We start from the raw sequence: 22613 nt of genomic DNA on the forward strand, positions 1-22613 counted from the left end.
AAAATCCCAAAGTAGAAAAACATTTAGATGCTTACATTCAAACTAAAGGTCCTAAACACCTACAGTATTGTTCACCTACACAGGTGTTGTCATTTATTTTGGCTAATTAGAACCTGCTAAGGACTCTGTGGGAGTGTTCACACTATGCCCATGACTCTCCTGTTGAGGTGGAACGTCTAAACTAACCTTCATGATTTTCAATTGTACATGGAGACCGGTGATATCATGAAATTTCCAATGTATTTCCACCAAAAATCAACCTGGTCTAATCAGAAAGACTAACTGTATCATATTAGCATCAAAGGCGCACATACACAATATTTCAGGTTAAGCACCAAACATATCAATATCCTTTTAAGCCACTTTGTGCAGAATTTGAAAATTTCCAACTTTGGCGCCCCCCAGTGGGAACAACAAAAAAGACAAAGAATCTGCTGAAACGTTGGTTGGACTGTTATTATTGGAAGATTTTTAGCTTATCACAAATTTTATGTATATATGTTAGCAGATAAGTAATAATTGCAGGAAAGAAATCCTTAAACTTAAACCTTGATATTGGTAAAGGCCTTTAAAATAGTATTACTTGTGCTACTAATAATTACTAAGAAAAATTCAAAAGATGCTATAATGACATAAAAAAACACACACACACAGTGGTTTTAAGTAAATGTGCAAATCAATTTAAATGTTCAATATAGACACAAGATAGAATAAAGACTAAACAATTACACATCCAAATATATTCATGCCAAAAATGTCACAGTATGCATAAATGTGCATAGAGGACATGTATACATCTTCCCCTAAACTCTGCAAACACTTCACGTGCTTATAAATCTCCACTTGTACTGATTTGTCTCTCAGAAGTTCCTGGGAGTTTCCGGAGAATCACTCAGTGACCTGTGGGATCTGAGATGACTCACTCTCTGGGCTGCGGCCTGGCTCCCTCTACTGTCATCCTATGAACTCGCCGCTTGTTTGTTTCTCATGAGGTGGCATCTTTCAAAACTTTGAGCAAGACTCTCAGGCACAAAACACATATATATATATACACACACACACACACACACACACACACACACACAGCTCCCACCATCCATGTGAAGAGTAAACAGGATGACAGCAGGATGAAAGATGTTGCCATGTGGTTGAGAGCTGGTCTCTGTGATCCTGACAGGTCGGTCTTAACAATAATAAATCGAGAGAGACCACAAGTATGAATGGACAGATGGATAGAGGGAAAAGAGAGGGAAAGAAATGCAGGGAAAAATAGAAACAGAAACAAGAGAGTGGGACAACAGAAAGCTGAGAAGATTACTGAACAGTCCAGAGAAGTGAGAAGCAGACCGAATAAAGTGGATAAGAGTTCTGGGTAACGATGACACAGACCAATAAAACCAAAGTACAAGATATTTGTCAAGACTGTATTTGTATGTAGTGTGTAGAGATTGTGTATTGTACATTTTGAGTTAGAACTTTTGAATTTTAGAATATTAAAAGTAAACAAATTATAATGGATAAGTACATTTTTCATTAAATTTGACTTTGAGTTTAACATTTTATGACTAAAATAGACTATTTCATTTATTTTTTGGTAATTGTGTACTGTTACTTTCAGAGAGCGCACCCTCGCTCATTTACTTCAGTTAAGCTGTTGAACTGGTGAGTGGAGTGGAGACCAGACTAGCTATGGAGTCACACGGTTTTCATACTGTGTTCTGTCATGTTTAATTGTGTTTTATCCAGCAAGGAAAATTCAGTGGATTTGACCTTCTTGTGACACGTGTGGAATAAAAGTTGTTTGTGTTTTTCCAACTCTACAACTGATGTCAAGTGGACGATTGTAAAACTACATCATTTGGACATGTGTAGGTCGTGACTACCGGCTAGGTCGCATTTTTAGCAGTAGGAAAACCTGCTCCTTGTGGTCTATTCCTTTGGATTGGAAAAGTCAAATAGAGCATCTGGATTTGGAATACCACTAAAGAATTCGCCATAATGAATAGCCCTCTCATGCAGCTCACGGAAGTGCATTACAGACTCTCTGTAATTGCTGGTGGATAAAGAAATATGTAAGGACTGGAAACTGGCATATTAGCAGCTTATAGTTATGCTAATTCGCATCAAACGACCTTCTAACAACTCACGAACAGCTATCCTTTGTGTTTGACTGTGAGAGACGTTGGAGCACTTTGCTGTATTTAGCCAACAGCTGCTAGCAAGTGGAAAGGGCTAATCTTTAATATCAAGGAATCATGGAGGATAAAGATTCAACCACAATGGAAAAACAGCAAATGAAACCTACAGCCAGAGCTATGGAAGATACATTACAAAAGAAAATAGGTTCAAGGAAAACTAAATTGGGTCAACTCTCAAAGAATGCTTCATTTGATGGATGATGATGGCAATTTGGTGGTGGTCAAGACCAAATTCTTTGGAGAGTTTTGTAAGCTGAATATATCTTTTAAAGGACTATTTCAGCAGATTATGTCAGAAGAAGATGTGAACAATGATCAGCAGTAATGGTTTTAACCAAAGACAAATTTATTCAGTGGCTTCATTGAACAAGTTTGGACACGAGATGTCCATAGACATATGGAGGAAGCAAGGGAAGTCAATGAAAATGTTCTCCCTTCAGATATCATATCAGTAGCAGCATCTAGGAAGTCCAAAAAGTCAAAGGCAAGCTCTGGTCATTCTTCAGCATCTTCTGCTTCTTCTGCGTGCTTGAAAGCAGAATTGGAAAAGGCTGTACTTATGGCAGCAACACTGAAGTAAAGACAAGCTTTGGAGGAGCAAGAAGCTAAGCTTAAGGCTGAGAGGGAAGAGCTGGAGATTCGGACTGCTTTAGCTGCTATGGATGCCAAACTAAAGGTTTTGCAGAAGTTTGAGGGATCAAACCCTTCACAAAGTGATGACAAATACTCTGAGTCACATGAGAATCAGCCAGCTGTGGTAAAGGAAAGTCATAGTCATGAAAGGCCATTCTCATTTGTGGTCAGCCGTAGAGTGGCCACTGAGCATCGTGCGAACACAAGTAACGAACATAATCCAATGCTACTCACCAGTAAAACTACTCAGCTGAATCACTCAGCTACAGGTGATGTAGAAATAGCAGTTCTGCTCAGGCTCAACAAGTCCAGAGACTGTGTTCACTGTAATGCCACGTCAAAATGATATTACAGAATTCCTGGTAAAGCAACAAAGACTTTTCACTCTATCACCTCAAAACATCCCATCTTCAAAGGACACCCTTTGAAATATAGACTCTTTATTGAGAGTTCGAGCATGGTGTGGAGAGTGAAACAGAGAACAGCAAGGATTGTCTCTGCTTTATGGAGCAGTACACCAGTGGACAGCCCCAAGAGTTAATACGGACTCATCTACATATAGATCCAGACCAGGGTTAATGTGTGGCCAAAAAAACTCTTGAAGGGGCATTTTGCAAAGGAATGTATGATCTCTGTAGTGTACATAAACAAGGCTTTAAGTTGGTCTACAATCAAGGCAGACAACGGTGACGCCCTAAATGCACTTGCCCTCTTCAACACCAGCTGTGGCAATGCAATGACAAATGTGGAGTATATGGAGGAGCTGGATAATGTAGCTAACATGCGTACCATTGTTAATAAGCTTCCAGACAAGTTGAGGGAAAAGTGGAGGAGCATTGCCTTCGATATTCAAGAGAAACAAGCTCAAAGGTTTAAAGACCTTGTCAAGTTTTTCAATACATAGGCAAGGTTGTGCTACACATTTTGTTTGGAGATACAGTGTAAAGGACATCAACGAAGGGCAAGCCAAATCTCCAGTAAACCTCATGTCAGCGAGATAGAGTGGTTAAAATAATTTTCACCACAACCACAACACCAGTGAACAAACAAACAAGTGTAAGCACAGAGCTAAAGCCAAGCAAGAAGGGTCCTACCAATTCTGTCAGCACTTTCACCAAGCCCTGTCTCTTTTGTAAGGGTGAACACAGCATGGTGCAATTAAATAAAATGCGGAAATCCCCTCACGAAGAGAAGAGAGACTTTCTCCATGGGAAAGGACTATGCTTCAGATTGAAACAAGGACACATGATCAAGTTCTGCGAGGAGAAATGCAAAGTCTGCTCATTGACACTTCCGCTGTGTTGCACATGAAGAGCAAAGATGAAGCTACACCTAAGGAAGAATCATCAGAGGATGGTGAGAGGCAGTCTGTGATCAGTGGTTTTGTGGACACAGCAAATAAAATATGTTCTAACACTGGGGCCAGTGACACAGACAGTATCTTTGCCATTGTTCCAGTCCAAGTAAAGGCAAAGAAAGGCAACAAAGTGGGTACTTTATATGCTTTCTTGGATCCAAGCAGTACTGCCACCTTTCGCACTGAAGAGTTTATGAATGAGCTCACCTTATGTGGAAAGAAAATTGACATTCTCCTAACTACTATGGGAGAACAAGCAGCTATGTTAATAGGTTAATATGTTAGAGGTGAACAGTCTAGAAGGCTGCATGAAATCCTCTCTCAAAAGAGAGAGCTTTTAAAAGAAATAAAAGCTAATAAAAAAGCTAATAAAAGAAACATTCCACGGCAAGAAGACATGGACAGATGGACTCATCTGAAGCAAGCCCAAATCCCTCATATCAATGTAGAAATAGGTCTGCTGATTGGGACTGATGTGCCAAAGGCAATGGTACCAGAGGTCATCAGGAGTGTAAATGATGGGCCTTGTCCCATAAGAACTATTCTTGGATGGACAGTGAATGGACCATTGAGGGGGGGGGCAACTGCAAAGCAACAAGAGATGGAGTAGCATACGTTATGTCAAATAGAGTATCTGTGGCCAAACTGGATGGGCTGTGGAACCAACAGTTCAAATATGTCTTCTCTGAAGATAGCCAAGAAGAGCAGCTGGAGATGTCCAGAGAAGCTCTCCAATTCATGGACAGCGTGTCACAGTCTGCCAAACTGGTAGAGGGACATTACTGTATTGGCTAACCACACCATGGAGTGTACCATCCCAAAAAACTCAAGATATGTGTTGTATTTGATTGTGATGCTTCTTATTAGGGAGCCACACAGAATGAGCAACTTCCTCAGGGGCCGGACCTAACCACTATCCTGATTGGAGTCATCACAAGATTCCACCAAGAACCTGTGGATATGGCTGATGTGGAAGTCATGTTCCACCAGGTAAAGGTCCCGCCTGAAGACACTGACCTTCCCCAGTTTCTATGGTGGCCAGACGGAGACATCAACAAAGCTCAGGTGGAGTACAGGATGGTTATGTGTACCTATTTGGCAACTTCGTCACTGAGCTGTGCAAGCTATGCCCTCAGATGATGTGCTAAAGACAACAGGGACCTGTTTGATGCTACAGTAGTCGACACAGTATTGCACAACTTCTATGTTGATGACTGCTTTAAGTTAGTCAGCTCCGAAGAGGAGGCCATGTTGCTGTGCCACAATCTGAAAGCTATCTGTCTAAAGGGGGGCTTCAGTTTAACAAAGTGGATTAGCAACAGTCAAGTGGTGCTGGAAGCTATACCCAAGAAGGAAAAGGCGAAAGAAGTAAAAGACCTGGACCTGGATCAAGATTCACTGTCCTTTGAGAGAGCATTGGGAGTACAAAAGTGTGTCCAGTCTGACCACTTCAAATTCAGAATTGTCATCCAAGACATCATTAACAGTCGGCCCATTATCACACCCTCCAGCGACCCAAACAACCTCATCTCCTACTACTAAGGAGTAAGCCATCTCTACCTCCAGGACTTTTCGAGAAAGAGAACCTCTATGCACGCTGAAGGTGGAGGCAGGTCCAGTATATAGCAGACCTCTTTTGGAAACATTGGATGAGAGATTCATTTTTTGGTAATTGTATTCTGTTACTTTAAGAGACCGCACCCTTGCAAATTTACTTCAGTTAAGCTGTTGAACAGGGGAATCGAGTGGAGGCTAGACTAGCTGTGGAGTCTCACTGTTTTCATACTGTTTCCTGTCATGTTCAGTTGCGTATTATCCAGCAAAGAAAATTCAGTGGTTTTGACCTGCTTGTGACGTGTGGAATTAAAGTTGTTTGTGTTTTTCCAAGTTTGCAACAGATGTCAAGTGGATGATTATGAAACTACATCAGTTGGACACGTGTAGGCCATCACTACCACCTAGGTTGCATTTTTAGCGGTAACAGACTGAGATATGTGAAAACTGCTGCATGGGGAAAAAGAAACGCAAAACACGTAGGAAGGTCTTGAACACAACACCGAAAAACAAATCAAACAGTATGTCATGTATGAAGACCACACCATGATGACTGGGAGAAATATGGAAAAAGCCAAGGCAGTATTATAAAAAAAGTAAACTGACCTGATGTATCTCTTCTGGTCATGCAGTGTTGATGGGGTCTGCAGCAGTTTCTCCAGTAAAAGACTCCTCAGAGCCCTGATCCTCGTCTCAACCTCAGCATACACTACACGAAGCAGGGAGACACTGTTAATCAGTAATCAGTTTTTACTGTGAACTTGAAATAAAGTGATATTTCACTTAATTTCACTCTTTTGTTAAGTTTACCTTTTTTGAAAACCGGGACCTCAGTATTGCCAAAAAGAGATTTGGCTTTCTCATAGTCATTGATCACCACATCATAATCTCCCTGGAAAGAAAAGTCAGTTCAGTTAATAATATAGCCTAAACAGTTTTATCAATCATGACAGACACTGTGTATTTAAGCCTCTCTAGCTCCACCCTCTGGATGGCAGCTACACAAGCTGTACCTTAAAACAAATAAACTGTACGTACTGAGGACAGAGTAATAGAAAGGGAGCAAAAATGATGTTGAAACTCACAGCTCAACAGAGACAAATATGAACAGAAGACAAAAAATGTACACCTTTAAAAAATGACCACAAACTTCCTCTGACACCTTTGTGCTACAGTTTTAACAAAACAGGAGTTTTGCAGAACTATTATTATTGCAATTAGTAGCACCAAAGGCATGTGTATCAAACAACAAATATAAAATTCCTTTGTTAGTCATGCTACTACATTTCTATATTTGTAAAACTAGTTGAAGATAGTTCCTTGGTTTATTTGTTTTTGAGGGTTGCTCTATCATGGGGTTATGTTTCTATGTGTATATGTTATGTATTTATGTACTGCATGTCTTCTATTGGACTTTAAATGGCTGCTGTAAGGCTAGCTTCCCTTGAAAAAATTAAATTAAGCAAAGTAAAGGGAAGTGAGGTGACATGAGGTTGCACATGGACTTGGCACAGGAAGCTTTTCATGCGACAGACAGGGTGTATGTAGGGTACGTACATCCAAAAACCTTCTACAGATCAAAAATCAAGCTAAAGGCAAGAATCAGAAAACTGTACTAATAGCTCCCAGCACTTTTAAGTTTTGATCTGACAGAGATCTTCGTCAGACACTGTCAAATCACCATCGCAAAGCAGAACAAACAATATACAGACAAAAACATATTACTCATTGTTTGTGATCTGCATGATTGAGAGTCAATCTACTTTCAAGCTGGACCAATCAGAGCAGAGCTGTTTGTCTGATACTCCCACATGGGGGATAGAGTGTGCCTCTATGAAAAGGGCAAAGAGTATTAGAAACATCAAGATCAGTTTTATGTGGGCAAATGTTAAATACAACACAAAAACTACTAAATACATAGAAAAAGTAGAAAAAAAGAAAACAGTAGTACAGGCCAGTGCAGCCTAACAATTGCCCAGAATTTATATTGATACCTACAACAGGAAAGGCAACACAAAGAAAAAGGAAAAGAATGAAAAGGTAGGTTGCATCAACAGATATAAAATTTTGGGAGAGACAATACTTACAAAAAGGTCAAAATCTAAATTTAAGCCCTTAGGTGTTAGGGTACTAAGGGTAAAAATATAGAACGCCTCATTTTTCAAAAGGTTACTGTTGATGTGCCCTCCTCTTCTGGGGGTTTTCATGTCTTCAGTCTCACTGTATGTCAGTGCTGGCGGGTTTTGTTTGAATGAGTTGAAATGCAGCCGCAGGGTTCTTTTGATCATTTGTCTGTATGCTATTACACTGTATGCTCTGAAATACGTGTTTCGTGACAGCAGTGTTGTTTTTTTTCTATGTAAGCCAAGCCACAGGGACATTTGATCATGCAGATGACATTTTTTGTGTGTCAAGTAATAATACCCCTGATATTTAATTTTTTTTTTACCGGAATACAGATGAGTAAACAAGTGACATTTGAAAGTGAAATTACATTGTGCGTACTGTGCACAATTGTAATTACCCTCTAGAATGGCCGATAAGAAGTGCGTAGGTTGTTCTGGTGGAAGGTCGGTTCTGACTATGAGATCATAAATGTTTGGAGGGAGTCTGTAAACAATGTGTGGGGGGATCTCTAAAGACTGAATTAAGATTAGGATCAGATTTCAAGATCTAAGAATGTTGCTAGACAATCTCTAGAAATCCTTTTCTCAAAAGGAGAGTATTGAGCTTCCATTATCTGAAACACTCCTTCTCTTGTTGAGACATTGACTTTGGCTGACATTCTTAAATCTCTCTATAGCATTTTGGATGCAGCCTTCCTCATGCTGCCTATCCCTAAATCTTTCCACCATGTCACCACTGTGTTTACTGTAAGACTCATCTGAGCTGCAAATGCGGCGGATTCTATTAAATTGACTAATTGGAGGACTTTTTTTTTTTTTGAGAGAGGTGGGATGGAAACTCTTGCCATGTAAATTTGTGTTCTTATCTGTCGGTTTCCTATAAAGATCTCTTGCCAAGTTATCTTGTTCTTTGAGTAAGTCTTTTGTGAGTAATCATAATTAACCTTAAATTTAAGATGATGACAGCTTGCATTTAGAAAACGTGTGAATCCAATGACTTTTTTATAAGAGGAAGATATCATCAATGTAATTCTGCTAAAGACCTATATTCAACACAAACTCCTGTTCAAAGTATCATATAAGGCGTAATTTGGGGCGATGGTGCTACTCATAGCTGTGCCTTTCAACTGCAAATAAAAAGAATCTTTGTACATGAAAAAAAGCTAAATTTGGTTAATTCTTATTCTAATACAGGCAATCTTGGATGATTTATTTGATTTATAATATATACATGTGCCTGTACAATATTGATCTTGATGTTTCTTGTTGTTTTTGCCCTTTTCTATCTCCCATGTAGGAGTATCAGACAGCGTTATCCAGCTCTGCTCTGATTGGTCCAGCTTGAGAACAGTTTGACTTTCAATCATGCAGATCACAATCACTTGAGTGATGAATGTGTGTTTGTCTATATATCGCTTGTTCTGCTTTGTGATGGTGGTTTGACAATAACTGACAAAGATTTCTGTTAGATCTAAACGTTGCTAAATTAACAGCTAATAGCTGGGAGCTATCAGTAGAGTGTGTGGATCTTTTGTCTGATTCTAAGCTTATCATGGGAGCCATTAGGTTTGATGATTGCTCTGCTGGGTTTTATAATAACTGAGGAATATTCAGTCACAAGGACACAGCGCACTTCAGTTCCCATGTTTTTAAATGACAATATCCTCCTATAACAGCTAAATGAACTTAGTTTCATGAACACCAGGATGAAAAATAACAGCCTCTAAAATAACCATAAACACTGCATGTTCAGGAAAACAGATTTTCACCTCTTCCATCACTCAAAGGCATGAAAGTTTTCCTCTTGATGAAAGATCCAATATCTCACCACAAACATATCAGGACTCATAACAGTATAACAAGCAGGAGGGGAGCTGGTCTGAAACTGCAAAGGGTAGCTACGTTTGCTCTGTAATATATAGGGTAGTTGATATTTTATATTATATGAGTTTCTGTTGTTTTGTACCCTGCGTTTATACCCTCATGCCGTGATTAATACCTTCTGAATATTGCGTTCAATGTTGAGTGGCAGGTTGAAGAGAAACTTGAAACGTTGCAGGACGTTGAGCGCATTGCGTGTGGAGTCGGCTTTGTCTTTCCGCCCCAAGACCTCCTGGAAAAGAGTATCTGCAGTATCACTCGCTCCTACGAGAAAGACAGAGAGAGAGAGAGAGAGAGAACGAGTGAGTTAGAGTGAAAGAGGCAGGAGAAAATGAGAGACCGGGATACTATAAAAATAAATGTTGATCCCACATTTCCCTCTTACTGTCGGTCTCTGGTTTTCTTCCTGCTCTGTAAACTATCTGACACGGAGAAAAAGGAGTAGAGAGCCGCTAAGGAGAAAGTGACAAGTATCTCTCAGTGAGACGGCTCGGTGGAACCTTTTTGCACAGCTCGCTGGCTTCGTGGGTGGCCTCGGATGTGCCGTCGAAAAAGAAAAAAAAAAAAAAAACCCAACAAAGTCAAGTTCGACTAACGAAAACAAAACCCCACTCCCCCCCCCAAACAAAATCCCTGACAGAAAAACAGCACGAGAGCAAGCAGAAGAATATTTCACATTTTTCACTCGCCAATCTCACTTATCATGAAGCTGACATTCCACAAGACCATTTCATGATTGGCTGATTGTGTGTTTGACGCATTGGGGGTTTTTTTTTGAGGAGGGGGGGGGGACGGTGGCCTGGGCCCATCGGGCTGTGGGCCCACAAGTCGCAAGCTGTGGGGATGAAAGGTACGTCCGGCTGGGAGGTTTATTTACTCTAGACTCCGGGAAAAAGACCTACTTATTGACCCTCCATTAAAGCAGTCACATTATCATGTATGAGATGAGAGGGTGGGAACACAGGATCTGCTGAGGGATCTGCTCGCTGATGGGGTGGAAGACCTACAAAGGTGACTGAACATACACATTGTACATGTGTTTGGTATATATGGACAGTGTCTCAGCATGTGTGCTAATGGCTGGATGTTAAATGCAGTCAGCACATAGCAGCGCACTTTGTCTTTTCATAATCGCTTTAACCCCTTTTTAATCTTTGAGTTTTATTCGCCACAGTTAAAATTAAACTAAGTATATAGAAATAACAATAGAAAGTAATGCGCATGGGAAGAATCATTTCTTCCTATCATTGTTTTTCAATAATATTGAACACTATTAACAATGTCAAAGATATATGTACATTATATAAGAAGTAATGACAAAAAATGTAGCTACAACCTAACAGGGACACATATGAGCAAAAGAAAAAACGATATAACCTTTATAATTTGTTCTGACATCTCTGTGCTATAGTTTCAACAAAAACAGGAACATTTTGTACCTGTTCATACCATGTAAAGGTAAATTAAAGACTATGACAGGGTGTAAAGACAGTGATTGTAGCTTTAGTTACTTTGTTTACTGACATAATCATCATGTTCTCTCCAACATCATCAACGACGAATGCTGCTACATGCATCTGAAGCTAACTGGGAAGCTACTCAATAGCTGAAAAGTTGCATTGCTGCTAAATTCAAATCTGATTTCCCAAACCAGCTCAGGATCTGCGGCTAACATGATACTGTTTTTGGGGGGAAATGTCCCAAAAATTGAACCGGTGCACTAATATGGGGAGTGCAAATGCTGTAAGTCACCATTTGCGATGTCTTTATTAATACAGTGAGATTTCCATCATTTCTCTCGGGGGTTGGAGTCTAAATGAAAAGATGCTTACTGTTGAGGATGTTTTCAAGTCGTTGGGTCATCGATCCTTCCACTCTCTCTGTACCATCTGACTCCAGCCTCTGATGGATCGCTAGAAACACAAAAGTCAGTATTAATTCATATTGTAAAGACCTTTGATGAACAAAAATCCAGTGAAGTCCACTGGAATTAACAGAAAAATTCATAAGTTTAAGCATGAATATTGATGTAATAAGGAATCTGAAGAAAAGGTTCTCTACACTGTAGAGTAACCAACATGCGATCCCCAGAAACAGGAACATTTTCAATTTCAGGAACCGAAGGTAAAACAATAAACAGGCCCTACCCCAGTGGTAGATGTGAGATAACCTCGCTGGTTCTCCGCCTACAGATGCTGCTATTGAACCCCCCCCCCCCTCCTCCTTGTGCTTGTTCCCACGCAACCGAAGACCTGACCTGGTCCCTGTGGTGACTGTACCGGATCAATTCACCTAACCAAAGCCATTAACAGCACAGTTTTGTGGTCTTGGGACATTTGGAGCCCTTTGACCTGGAGGCGATGCGAATATTAAATGTTTCTACTGTCTGAAAAATAACATTTGGGAGAGTAGAGCTGGAGGCCTGGATGCCAAAAATGACTGCTGCAGAGAGTGGGGGGGGGGGGGGGGGGGGACTCTCTGATGGCTTGTATCCATCACTTAGCATGAAGAGCTTTAACGCGGGAGAGGGAATTTGAAAAGAGGGAACGAGGGGAGAAAACAGAGAGAGAGAGAGGGAGAAAAAGAAGGGAGAGCGAGTGGTGTGGCTACCCCAGTGAATAAATAAATGGTGTGCAGTAGTGGGCAGCTGGGTGCTGAGAGCTGCAGTGTGGGTTTATTGACAGAGTGGAAGAGAGGTGGAGAAGGTTTAGGAGACCTTCTCATACATACTTGCGGAGCGATTCGAATATGCAAGAAGCAGACATCTCAAGAATGAGGTTAAGAGACAGAAATATGTAAAGAGAAAGAATACGGATAACGATCCGCTCGTTTCACTGCTCTCCGCTATCCCTGCCTTTCTCCAACCCACAGTTGTTCCACTACAAATACTGGCTGAGCAGAGGGAGCGGGAGGCAGAGTGAAGGGGGGGAGAGAGTTCTGTAAATAAATATGTGGGTCCATTCTGACAGACAGAAGCCTAGAGGCAGAGACCGAGGTATTCCTAAAACACGCTGTTCAAACATGCCACGGCCTAATCAGCGCGGACGTCACTGGCCCTTTCGTGCACCTCTCGCTGCTCGCCGACCAGCGAGAAAACGCGGCCATATGCAGGTTAGGACAAAAGCACGTAGACGTGGGAGTGTATATGGGGAAGTAGAGGATTGATAGGGCTGAACACACAGGACGAGACACACACACACACACAAACACACACTGCAGGTCTGCTTCACGTCTCCACGCTCTCCCCCCCCCACCCCTTTTTGCCCTGTTGCCAGCTGTGTGTCCTCTGCGTCTGTCACACACTGGAGGGCTTATGACGTCACAGCTAACCTAAACATCAGGTCAGGGTCCGGATAACACACGCAGCCAGGACCTGAGGAAGAGCTGCAGCTCCCGCTTCACTTCCTGGAACCATTGAGGAAAAAAAATGAATAAGAATAAAAATACAGTGTCCCTGGTTTCTAAAGCTGGAGATGTTTTGACTCCTGCCGGGGCTGGGGGCTCAGGGAATAGGCCCTGGGAATCTGGCATTTTTGGAACACGGTAGCCGTTCCGTTTCCTGCATCACTGGGAGACTTCCTTTTCACACAACAATGAAAAACCTCAAATTTCAACATTTTTAGGAGCAACAACGCTGTACTGCCTGACAGACTGTCAGTCAGTCAACCAGCCAGAGCTGCTCTGTCTCAGAAACACGGCTCAATGTCATTACGTTCCGTGACCAAACAGTCCCAAAGCCCAAAACCTCCCAACTCTTTCACCAGTCTGTGGTGGTTCACATGGAGAGTTTACAGAACCACTGGTTTCCTCACTGTAAAAAATCCCCTTCTGCAAACTAGCAAAATACCGTGGAAACTGTCAGCATCGAACAAAACATCTACTCTACCAATGCTGTAAGCAGAAATGTTGAGATAAGATTTCTTGTAACTGGCATAAAACTATCTGACCTCGAAACTAGTTAGAAAGACTTGATATAAGCCCTTAAATTCAGAAATCTAAGATTAAGGTATCTGAAATATCTGGTTTAATAATAATTTCTTCTTCGCCTTTTTTAAAGTAGTGTTCAGCACATTTAGCCCCTCATCATCCCTTTTCCTTTCTACCCTTTTAATAACTAGTAAGCCAGTCACTCTCTCTAAGTTAGGGGTTCAATTCCCATTGGGGCAAACCAAACAAAAAATACATGATGTCCAGATTTTACATTTACATTTTGTCATTTTGGCAAGACAGGAGCAAGACAAGAGTTAAAGGACAGTGGCTCGAGTAGCTGATCGGGTACAAGTGCAATGATAAAGAGCACTAGACAGAAGGGTTTTTTTTATGTTAAGGTGTTTCAGGTGTTGCAGCAAGAGAGACAGCAGACTGTGTGGAGCTGGGTAGCTCATTCCACAAACACAAACAAAAAGAGTCCGGATCGTGATTTTGTACCAGGCCCGTATGGTATTACCAGACCGGAGCTGAGATTTTAACACAGCGGTGACATATTTATCTTTCGTGCTGTCTATACACCTTTATCAACACTGTTAACTGATGTTAATAACCTATTTTTAATAACATCCTTTACTCTTTTCTCTTAAATTTCTGTTTGTCTCTCAATGATGCAGCATCACTGATCACTGATGACACACATGGGGTAGACGTCTACATCGCTGCGACAAGGTGAAGAAGTTGTTCCACCTCTGGATATCAGCCAAGTTGCTCTTTAAAAGCTGTTTTATACTTAGATGAGTTCCTGAGCATTTGAACTTTACCTTCTTTTAATATGATTTCCTGTCTTAAGTCTTAAGTTTCTGATCTACACTTGAGGAGCTTTAAGACTAGATCCATAGATCGAAAAGCTAGCCGGAGATCTCGGTTTTGTTTCTTCGTGTGCTTAAAGCCGACGAACTAACCCAAACAGCTCTGCAATTAGCAAGATTTGTGGTTCGCAGATGCAGAAGTTTAAACTTTGTGCTTAAGCACAGAGTTCAGAGTTCATTAAAAAGAGACATGGGATTTTGTTGTGCTATTTCTGTTGGAGATGCTTAGCTATACTGGAGAGCAATTAAGGGGCAATTAGTAGGGACGAGAAAAAAGAAAGGGAGAGAGAGAAACCCCAGAGTTCTGCTGTTTTCTCTAAATATTTTCTATCCGCCTCATTTCTTTTCCCAGATTTGGCTTCTCTTCCTTGTTTCCACCTAGCCGGCAGCAGTGTGCTTGCATTAAAAAATAACTCCAGACTTCTATTAAAGTCATCAATAAAAATCTCACATGCAAGCAGAACTGAAAATAAACAGGAGAGGAGACAAAAATGTCTTAATGGTGATTGAGAGGGCTGGAAGCACTGCAGCTACTTCTGACATGGCACATTCAGAACAAGGGGAGCACACAAGTACCCTGTTAATTTCTTCTTTTTTTTTTTTCACAGCCAATTTCTTTTAAATTTTTCACAGCTACATCTCAGGTGAGGTTCATTTGGAATGACTCAGAACAACTGCGACTTGCCAAACGCTGCTGAGGAGACAAAGAAAGGATTCACAGTTTCTCAGACAGCTGTGCTAACTAGGCCTGGCAGTGAGCTATTGCAGAGCTGTCTTGAGCTGGCTGGCTTCGCTAGCAGCGTGCCGGCTGGTATGTCGGTTTGGCTGACCATACCTAGTGTACAGAATATCTCCACTTGAGCTATCCATTCTGGGACACCACTTCATTTTTTTTTTTTTTTTATGATTGAGAGCCAAATCTTGGCCAAGAAAGGATGTTGTAGTGCTGTAATGAGTCATGGTGAGAAGGCAGAAGTCAAGAAGTTTAAGAATAAACTTTTCAGTCATGTTGGTGAGGAACTGCACTAAATACGAGATGTTTTTTTTTATATTTTGGTGGAAATTACATTTGAAAAGTGGGGTTTGAACTATACGTGAGGAGCAGACACTGACGTATTCACAACTCTTTGGATAAAGCGAGTACCTGTTCTTGTGTTACATAGTGAGTCTGTAGCCTTAAAATTGTTCTATTTCGAGTCGCTTGTAGCTTTGATGTTAATACGCAAGCAAGTTTTTCATGTCTGTATTCTGTCTGTTAGAGTTAATTAGCTCTAAATGTGTTAGGAAGCCCAGTTTAACCAACAGGAGTACTGGTTGGTAGATTACATGAGTGACGTGCTTTGCTGGCACAGAGGAAATGCTTTCCTTACAAAGTGAAAACGAGTGGAAAGTGTAGAAGATGACAAGCCCGAGAAGACGGTCTGGAAAATGCTAACAGCAAGGGACAATTATTACGACCTCTGCCAAAGAGCTTGTGCATGAAGACACACTTGAAAACAAACTTGGAGAAGCTACAAAAATGTGGGATCTATGCTTTACTTGGAAGCAGTGGAACAAATTGAAAAGACAACACTGAATATCATTCCCTTATAAAGTTGACATGGTGAACGTACTGCTAAAAATTGCTATTTACACATCCAGCACGTCATTTCATCATCTGCTGATAATGTAAAACCAATATTCACTCTCCTTTTCCTTTTTGTATGGTGTCCACCAACTGCTGAGGGAAACCAGCTAGTTGCAATCTTTGTCTGTCTGTTGTTGGCCAGGTAGCATGTAGTGGGCCACTTTTACATTACACAGTCATTTGATCCATTGTTGATATAAAGATATCGATAAGCGCAGCTTTAATTGAAGTATTTAATGTTTTACTTAAGATATTTACTAAAATATAAAGCTTCAAGGATGAGGACTAACTGATGAGTTTGGCACATTTATCTTGTGCCAGTGAACTCGAGGTGTAAAATAAAAGTTTTTAAAATCACCAAACACCTGCATCAACCGTGCTGTGTTACTACAACTACCAACTACTAGGTGGTACTGTCATATAGCCAAAACTAGTTGAAATGACAGACTGTGTATCAGGTGTTGCCCAAATACAAATACATTATTCGGCAAAGCACAAATAGTGGGTTTTATACGAATATTTGTTTCATACAAATATTTCATTTGTTGGGGGTGTTCCCTAGAGATAAAGCTCAGCTACTGACACAAGCAAAGTTCTCCCAAGGGACTCTCCATAACCTGTTGTTCCCCTTCTCCTTTCCACAAAGTTAGGTTGTAAAAAATAGACAATAAATGAAAATGCATGAGGAGATGAGTAAAGTTTTAGCTCAGTAATCGGCGCAGTCATCTATGATCTGGGAGACTCCTTCGTAAGGTAGTTTATTCATGAACACTTATTGTAACACTTTAATTTTCTAAACTTAAAAGTGTCATAAAAACAAAAACAGGATTTTTAAGCCTCTTTCCACTTTTATTCGAATACAAATACAAATAATTTTACTGCCTCAACAAATTACAGATACAAATACAAATACCGGGCCCTCTGCACACCCCTACTGTGTGTAGTACAGCTAGAGAAGTCAGGATAGCGGCTACTACTGAATGTGCACGATATAGACTACTTATGTTGTATCACTTTATCATTTAGCCTGTTGAAGTAAACACTACTGCGTTCTCTTATTCCCTTCTATACAGGCAAATTTAATAAATCCCTACCCTGCCACACAAGTCGTAAAGCATCAGTATTCCCTCTTGGGTCACAGGTCACTTGAGTCTATCTATGGTGCACTGCTTCCTCCCATCAGTGGAGACTGTACATTTCCCATTGGGGCAGTGGGCACACAGTAGGCACGCTCAGTCTGAACGTGAGAATGACTCTGCATTGTTCCCATTGGTCATATTGGGTCTGTTATCAGCACTATCAGTCCTAATACTCTGGCCTGCATTGTGTTGGGCTGCTCCGTTTATTTAGATTCAGCCACTAACAATGAAAACATTGCCTCTCTCCCAAACGGGGCACAAACATACGGAAAGCAATAATAATAATGATGGAGGCAGAAAAGTGTACGTATAAATAGTAAGGGGAAGTAACTGAGTGGCTATGGCGGGAGCAGAGAGTAAACAGACAAAAGTATGAATGATGAAGCGAACAATTGATTTGAAGTACCTGGCAGAGCGACAGCAGTCAGTCTCGGCTACCTTGAAATCTTATTGGCATGTGAAGGTCAGTGAGTGTGTGTGTGTGTCAGTGTGTGTGTGTGTGTGTGTGTGTGTGTGTTGTGTCAACCCACTTCCAGACTCTAGGGAGACTCAAGTGAGACTGTGTGTGACAGGTGAGAGCTGATCTCATTTTGATGAAGGTGAATTAGCGGTGTTGTGGTTGGCTGGTGTAACTGTAGTACAAAGTGGAGCGTTTTCACATAGCGCCCAAAATGAGCTTCTTTAATCAACCGCTGCTAAACCGCATGCGGAGGAGGGAAAAAAAAAATCCCAAGACACACACACACACACACACACATACACACGCTCTCACACACTTTCCAAAAATCAAGACCTCTTTACTGAGCAGAGAGACGAAGAGTGATGGTTTAGAAGTGTGTATATTAATCGTAGCCCATTTGGTGCGTTTCCACAGTACACAGAAACGTGTTAATCCTTCTCACCTGCCAGAGCATCCTGGGCCTCAAAGAACGTACTGAGGCCTCCTTTCACGTAGGCCAGACTCCCCTCATTCTTCTTAGTGGCCTGCTTCTTCAGAATACTGGCCGCCATCTTCAACTGCTCAAAACTAAGAAACAACACAATAACATTGCAATAACGTTAAGTTAACTAACGGCTGCTTTAGCCATTAAAATTCAGGTCTAAGATGATGTCCTCAACTTGCTCCAAACACTCCAATTTACCATAAAACAAAAACAGAGAAACACAGTAAATCCTAATATTTAAAATGTTTGGCTTTTTTTTTTTTTACATTAATCTCCAGTTATTTTGTTGTTAATAGAAATAACTACAGTTTAACTACACAGCTCATACGCGACACACACAAGCATGTACGTCTATGTACAGAAACATAATCCCGCACACATGTGTGGCCCAGTGTGAGTACGTGTGTCTGTGTGTCAGTGTCCTGACTGAGGTTTCCTCCGCAGGAAGAAACAGTCACCCAGTGAGGTCCAAACAGAGGCCCCTGGTCATGCTGGATCCCAGGGTCTGGGTTACTGGAAGGCTAAGCAGGGGGGAGAGGAAGCCAGGAGAGTCCAAAATAACTCTCATCTGCCCTGACATGACAGTCAACTGGGCTCAGGGCTTTTGGGTCAGCAGACTTCTTCATCTACATACCTCAACGTTCTCTGGAGGACCAAGCGACCATGAAGAGGAAATACAACCTCAAAACTGAGCATTCTTTTCTTTTATTCAGTGCTTTCTCATCCGTTTTCTTTTTGTTTTTAGTCAAGATTATTTCCCAAAGTTGCAACTAACAATTATTTTCTTTATACATTAATCTATTGATTATTTTCCTTGCCCATCCTTGCTAATCATTACAGTTCTACTGGACTATAATCCTCTGTTGGCTGGGTGAGAGTATAGAGGGTGCCACTGATCTCACCTGCCAGCAGGAGATATAACTGGGAAAGTGCAAGCCATATAATACTGGAAATGAACGAACCAGTAGGAGTCGCTGGCAACAAAGACCAGGAATTGCCCCACTAGTGTTAGTTGGTGGAAGAGACCTGCGAATTAATCCCAAATCTAATAACCCTGTACGCCTGCTTTACTTGTTTGTCTTCTAGTTACTTCAGATGGAGACAATAATAGAATATAAAGCAATTTCTGGTAGGTCTCCAATTAATTAAAACTACTGTAGCATTACTTTCTGGAGAGCTTGGGTCAAAGAGATAGATTATTTTTGTTTTGTTTTTTTTTCCTCTTCTTTTTAGTAGTTATGGTTGTTGGTAGTTTAAGATCAGTCATGAATGAAAGATTTACCTGCTGCCTGCGTGGTTGTCTATGAGGTACCAGGTGGCGGAGAAGTTCTCACTGGTGAAGTCTCCGCTCATCCCTGGAAACGTCAGCTCCAAGTCTTTCTGTGGGATTTTGCCTCTGGGAGGGAGAGCAGAAATAAACAAAGATGAACATGCAGCATTAAGAGACAATAAATGCTTATTTTTATACAGATGATAACACACAAAAAGACAACACAAAGGATCACACCATGCAAAACAGACTGTGGCACCACGAATACAAAGAAAAACATCAAATATATACATTTATTAATGACAAACTGTCAAACTGATGTTAGCGTCTCGTCGTCCAGCAGGGGGCAGTGCGGGGCCAAGAAGTACCCAGACTAGGAGAGCTTGGCGTGGGAAGTGCAGTGTGTGACGCCTGGGTGCCCCTGGAGGACCCAGTGCTCATTAAGGAGGCTTGATCTCTACTAATGACCCGTGGCCTACACAAACCAAATCCCCACCACCACCACCACCACCCACTCTGCAGTTACACACACACATACATATGTAGAGAGACCAACACACAGACTGTATAGCGTCGAGGTCTGTGAAACAGCAAATCCACATACGGGGGACGCACTTGTTGACATATATGCACATACAAACATACACAGAAAACAAGAAGTGCTTCATTATTAACGAAGAGATTCTCATTAATGCATATGGACTTATAATAATGACATAATATTATTTCTGCATAATTGTAAGTAAGACTGTATCACAAGAGTTTAAGTTTCCTCTTTATCAAGGCACATACAGTGCACATATTATATTATGGACATGTAATATTATGTCTATATGGTATATAGGATATATGGTTAAAAGTATAAAGTGTCAAAGATCAGGGTTAATCCTTTATTAGTCTACTTTTAAACCCTTCCAGTGTTTGGTGTTTAAATGTCAATTAAATTAATGTAATGTAAATTTAAACTAGTCTCATTCCCTTTGTGCTCCTTGTTATTTCTTCTTCATCCAAATTCAGATGAACACAGAAGATATTCCCATACAGTGTTTTGCAACCGCTGCTTATCTTACATTTTATGACCGCTGGAGTGCTTTTCGGTACCTTCAGATACTGTGTTAGGAAGCAGGAGAGTGCTCTCACCTCTCATCGTTTACTTTCTAATATTATTCACTCGCCTCCATAACTGACACTCTATCAAGGCTCTTACATACGTACTTTGCAAAGACACACGTTGGTTGCTTTTCACTATTTAAGCATTCAGTAAACATTAGATATTGTACTATATTATTATCTGAGCATCACACCCTTGACAGAAATGACATCATGACTGCGTCCGTAACTCCACACTAACATGATATTTATTATCTAAAACAGTATGTGAGATTTTTTTAGTATGTCCGAAACCAATAGTATGTGAAGTACATACTATTTACAGGGAAATATTACAGTATGCAAGCACTGGATACTATGCCGACATAAATATCCCACAATGCAATACGGTAGTGACGATGACAACAATAACATAACAGACAGCTCTGGTGTAACATCAATGACGCTTCAAGCTGGGCGTAATTTAAAAAAAAAAAAAAAATTAGTTCAGACTTTATGTTTGGCACAGGTTACCATGGTTACATGTCTCCAACTTGCAGGGAGGCTCTAAGGAAGTGACGTGATAATTACAGCTCAGTGCATCCAAAAAAAAAAAAAAAAAAAAAAAAAAAGACACACACACACACACACACACACACACACACACACACACACACACACACACACACACACACACACACACACACACACACACACAGCTGTTTATTCACACAAAAGTATGTTGAACAATAAGTACACGCATTGAGTGTGACCCCCGGACCTGAGTCTCTGACCATACCGAAGCTTCATCCGCAGTCCCGGGTTTGTTTGCACCAACTGTTCAGAAATCCTTCAGTCTGTTTATGTGTGAAGTGCTTATCTAACTTCTAAGTAACTTCTGGCTAATTTCAATCTAGAGATTCCAGTAAGTGGCTAGTACCATTACAACTTAAGGAATGTATTAAAAAGCAAAATCCTTAGTTGTGTGTAACTGGATTATAAGGAAACATCTGTCATCCAGTCACATGGCAATCGTGGAAAAACTGAAGATACAGCAGGACTATGTTAAACGTACTTGAAAATCCTCTTCAATATGCTATATTACTTTGATTTATTCTCAACATATACATGGAGAAATACACTGTATATAACAGGCTTTACTGTGTCATTTAGCCTAACGTCATTAATGCCCTATTATCTTGTGATATATACTTTAATGGCACATGTAATTTTTGCTAGTTCCTTTAGCATCCTATATGTATTGAATCAACTCTCTGACACTATTGGTTGACTGAGGTTATTAATAGAAATCCCTCATTTTCATTGTTTGATGAGTAAATGCTCCAGTTTCCACCATTATTAGATAGTATTTCAATCCAAATGTTAGATCAAATATGTTCTTCATATTAGCCCTAAGCATACACTGTATGCAAGCTGGTGTAGTCAGCTGATAGAGTCAGCTGTGCAACAGTTGCACCTTGATGTTAAAATGTGGGAACATTTTGTAACAACTAAGCACTACATAGAAATTAGTTTGTGTGGTGCAACATGTTTTCATCCAGTGATTTGTAAATTTCTACTTATTAAACACTTATGTTATATCTAGGCCAAGTATGATGTTACAAACAGCTGGCGCGGACGTCTACAGTTGAATAACCATCCAGTGACATCACCGTGCAAAGATGCGCACAAGAGTGGTGATGCTCTTTTACTAACAAAAAAGCTTTTTTCCATTGAACGCTTTAAGAAGTATTTTATTATAAAACTCTCTGGCTGTAAGAGATCCACACAGACTGACTGTGATGGTGCGCAGACGTTGTGTTGAGATAGAAGCGGATGGTTAATGCAACCCTAGGAAGGCGAGTGAAGGGCACAGCTTGTTTATGGGGGTCTTGTCTCTGGCCACGAGCGGTCACTTGCCCCCGGCCCCTCTAAACCAAACAAACACTGAGCTAGAAATGCCAGAACCTGACAACACAAACTATACATTACAACT

The 22613-nt window shown here is 40.7% G+C and overlaps 1 protein-coding gene across 1 annotated transcript in view; it reads right to left on the reverse strand.

Moving 5' to 3' along the window:
* Positions 1 to 22613, reverse strand: part of exoc2 (exocyst complex component 2) — a 57153-nt gene that overhangs the window by 19111 nt on the left and 15429 nt on the right. Inside the window, exons 5-10 of the mRNA XM_044361550.1 lie at positions 19541 to 19654; positions 18217 to 18341; positions 11582 to 11662; positions 9868 to 10013; positions 6553 to 6634; positions 6349 to 6451 (exon numbers count right to left, since the gene is read on the reverse strand). Of these exons, the coding sequence (XP_044217485.1) occupies positions 6349 to 6451; positions 6553 to 6634; positions 9868 to 10013; positions 11582 to 11662; positions 18217 to 18341; positions 19541 to 19654 (651 nt within the window). The remainder of the gene's footprint in view (positions 1 to 6348; positions 6452 to 6552; positions 6635 to 9867; positions 10014 to 11581; positions 11663 to 18216; positions 18342 to 19540; positions 19655 to 22613) is intronic.

The sequence above is a fragment of the Thunnus albacares genome, chromosome 9 (assembly GCF_914725855.1).
Source record: "Thunnus albacares chromosome 9, fThuAlb1.1, whole genome shotgun sequence".
NCBI classification, from domain to species: Eukaryota; Metazoa; Chordata; class Actinopteri; order Scombriformes; family Scombridae; genus Thunnus; species Thunnus albacares.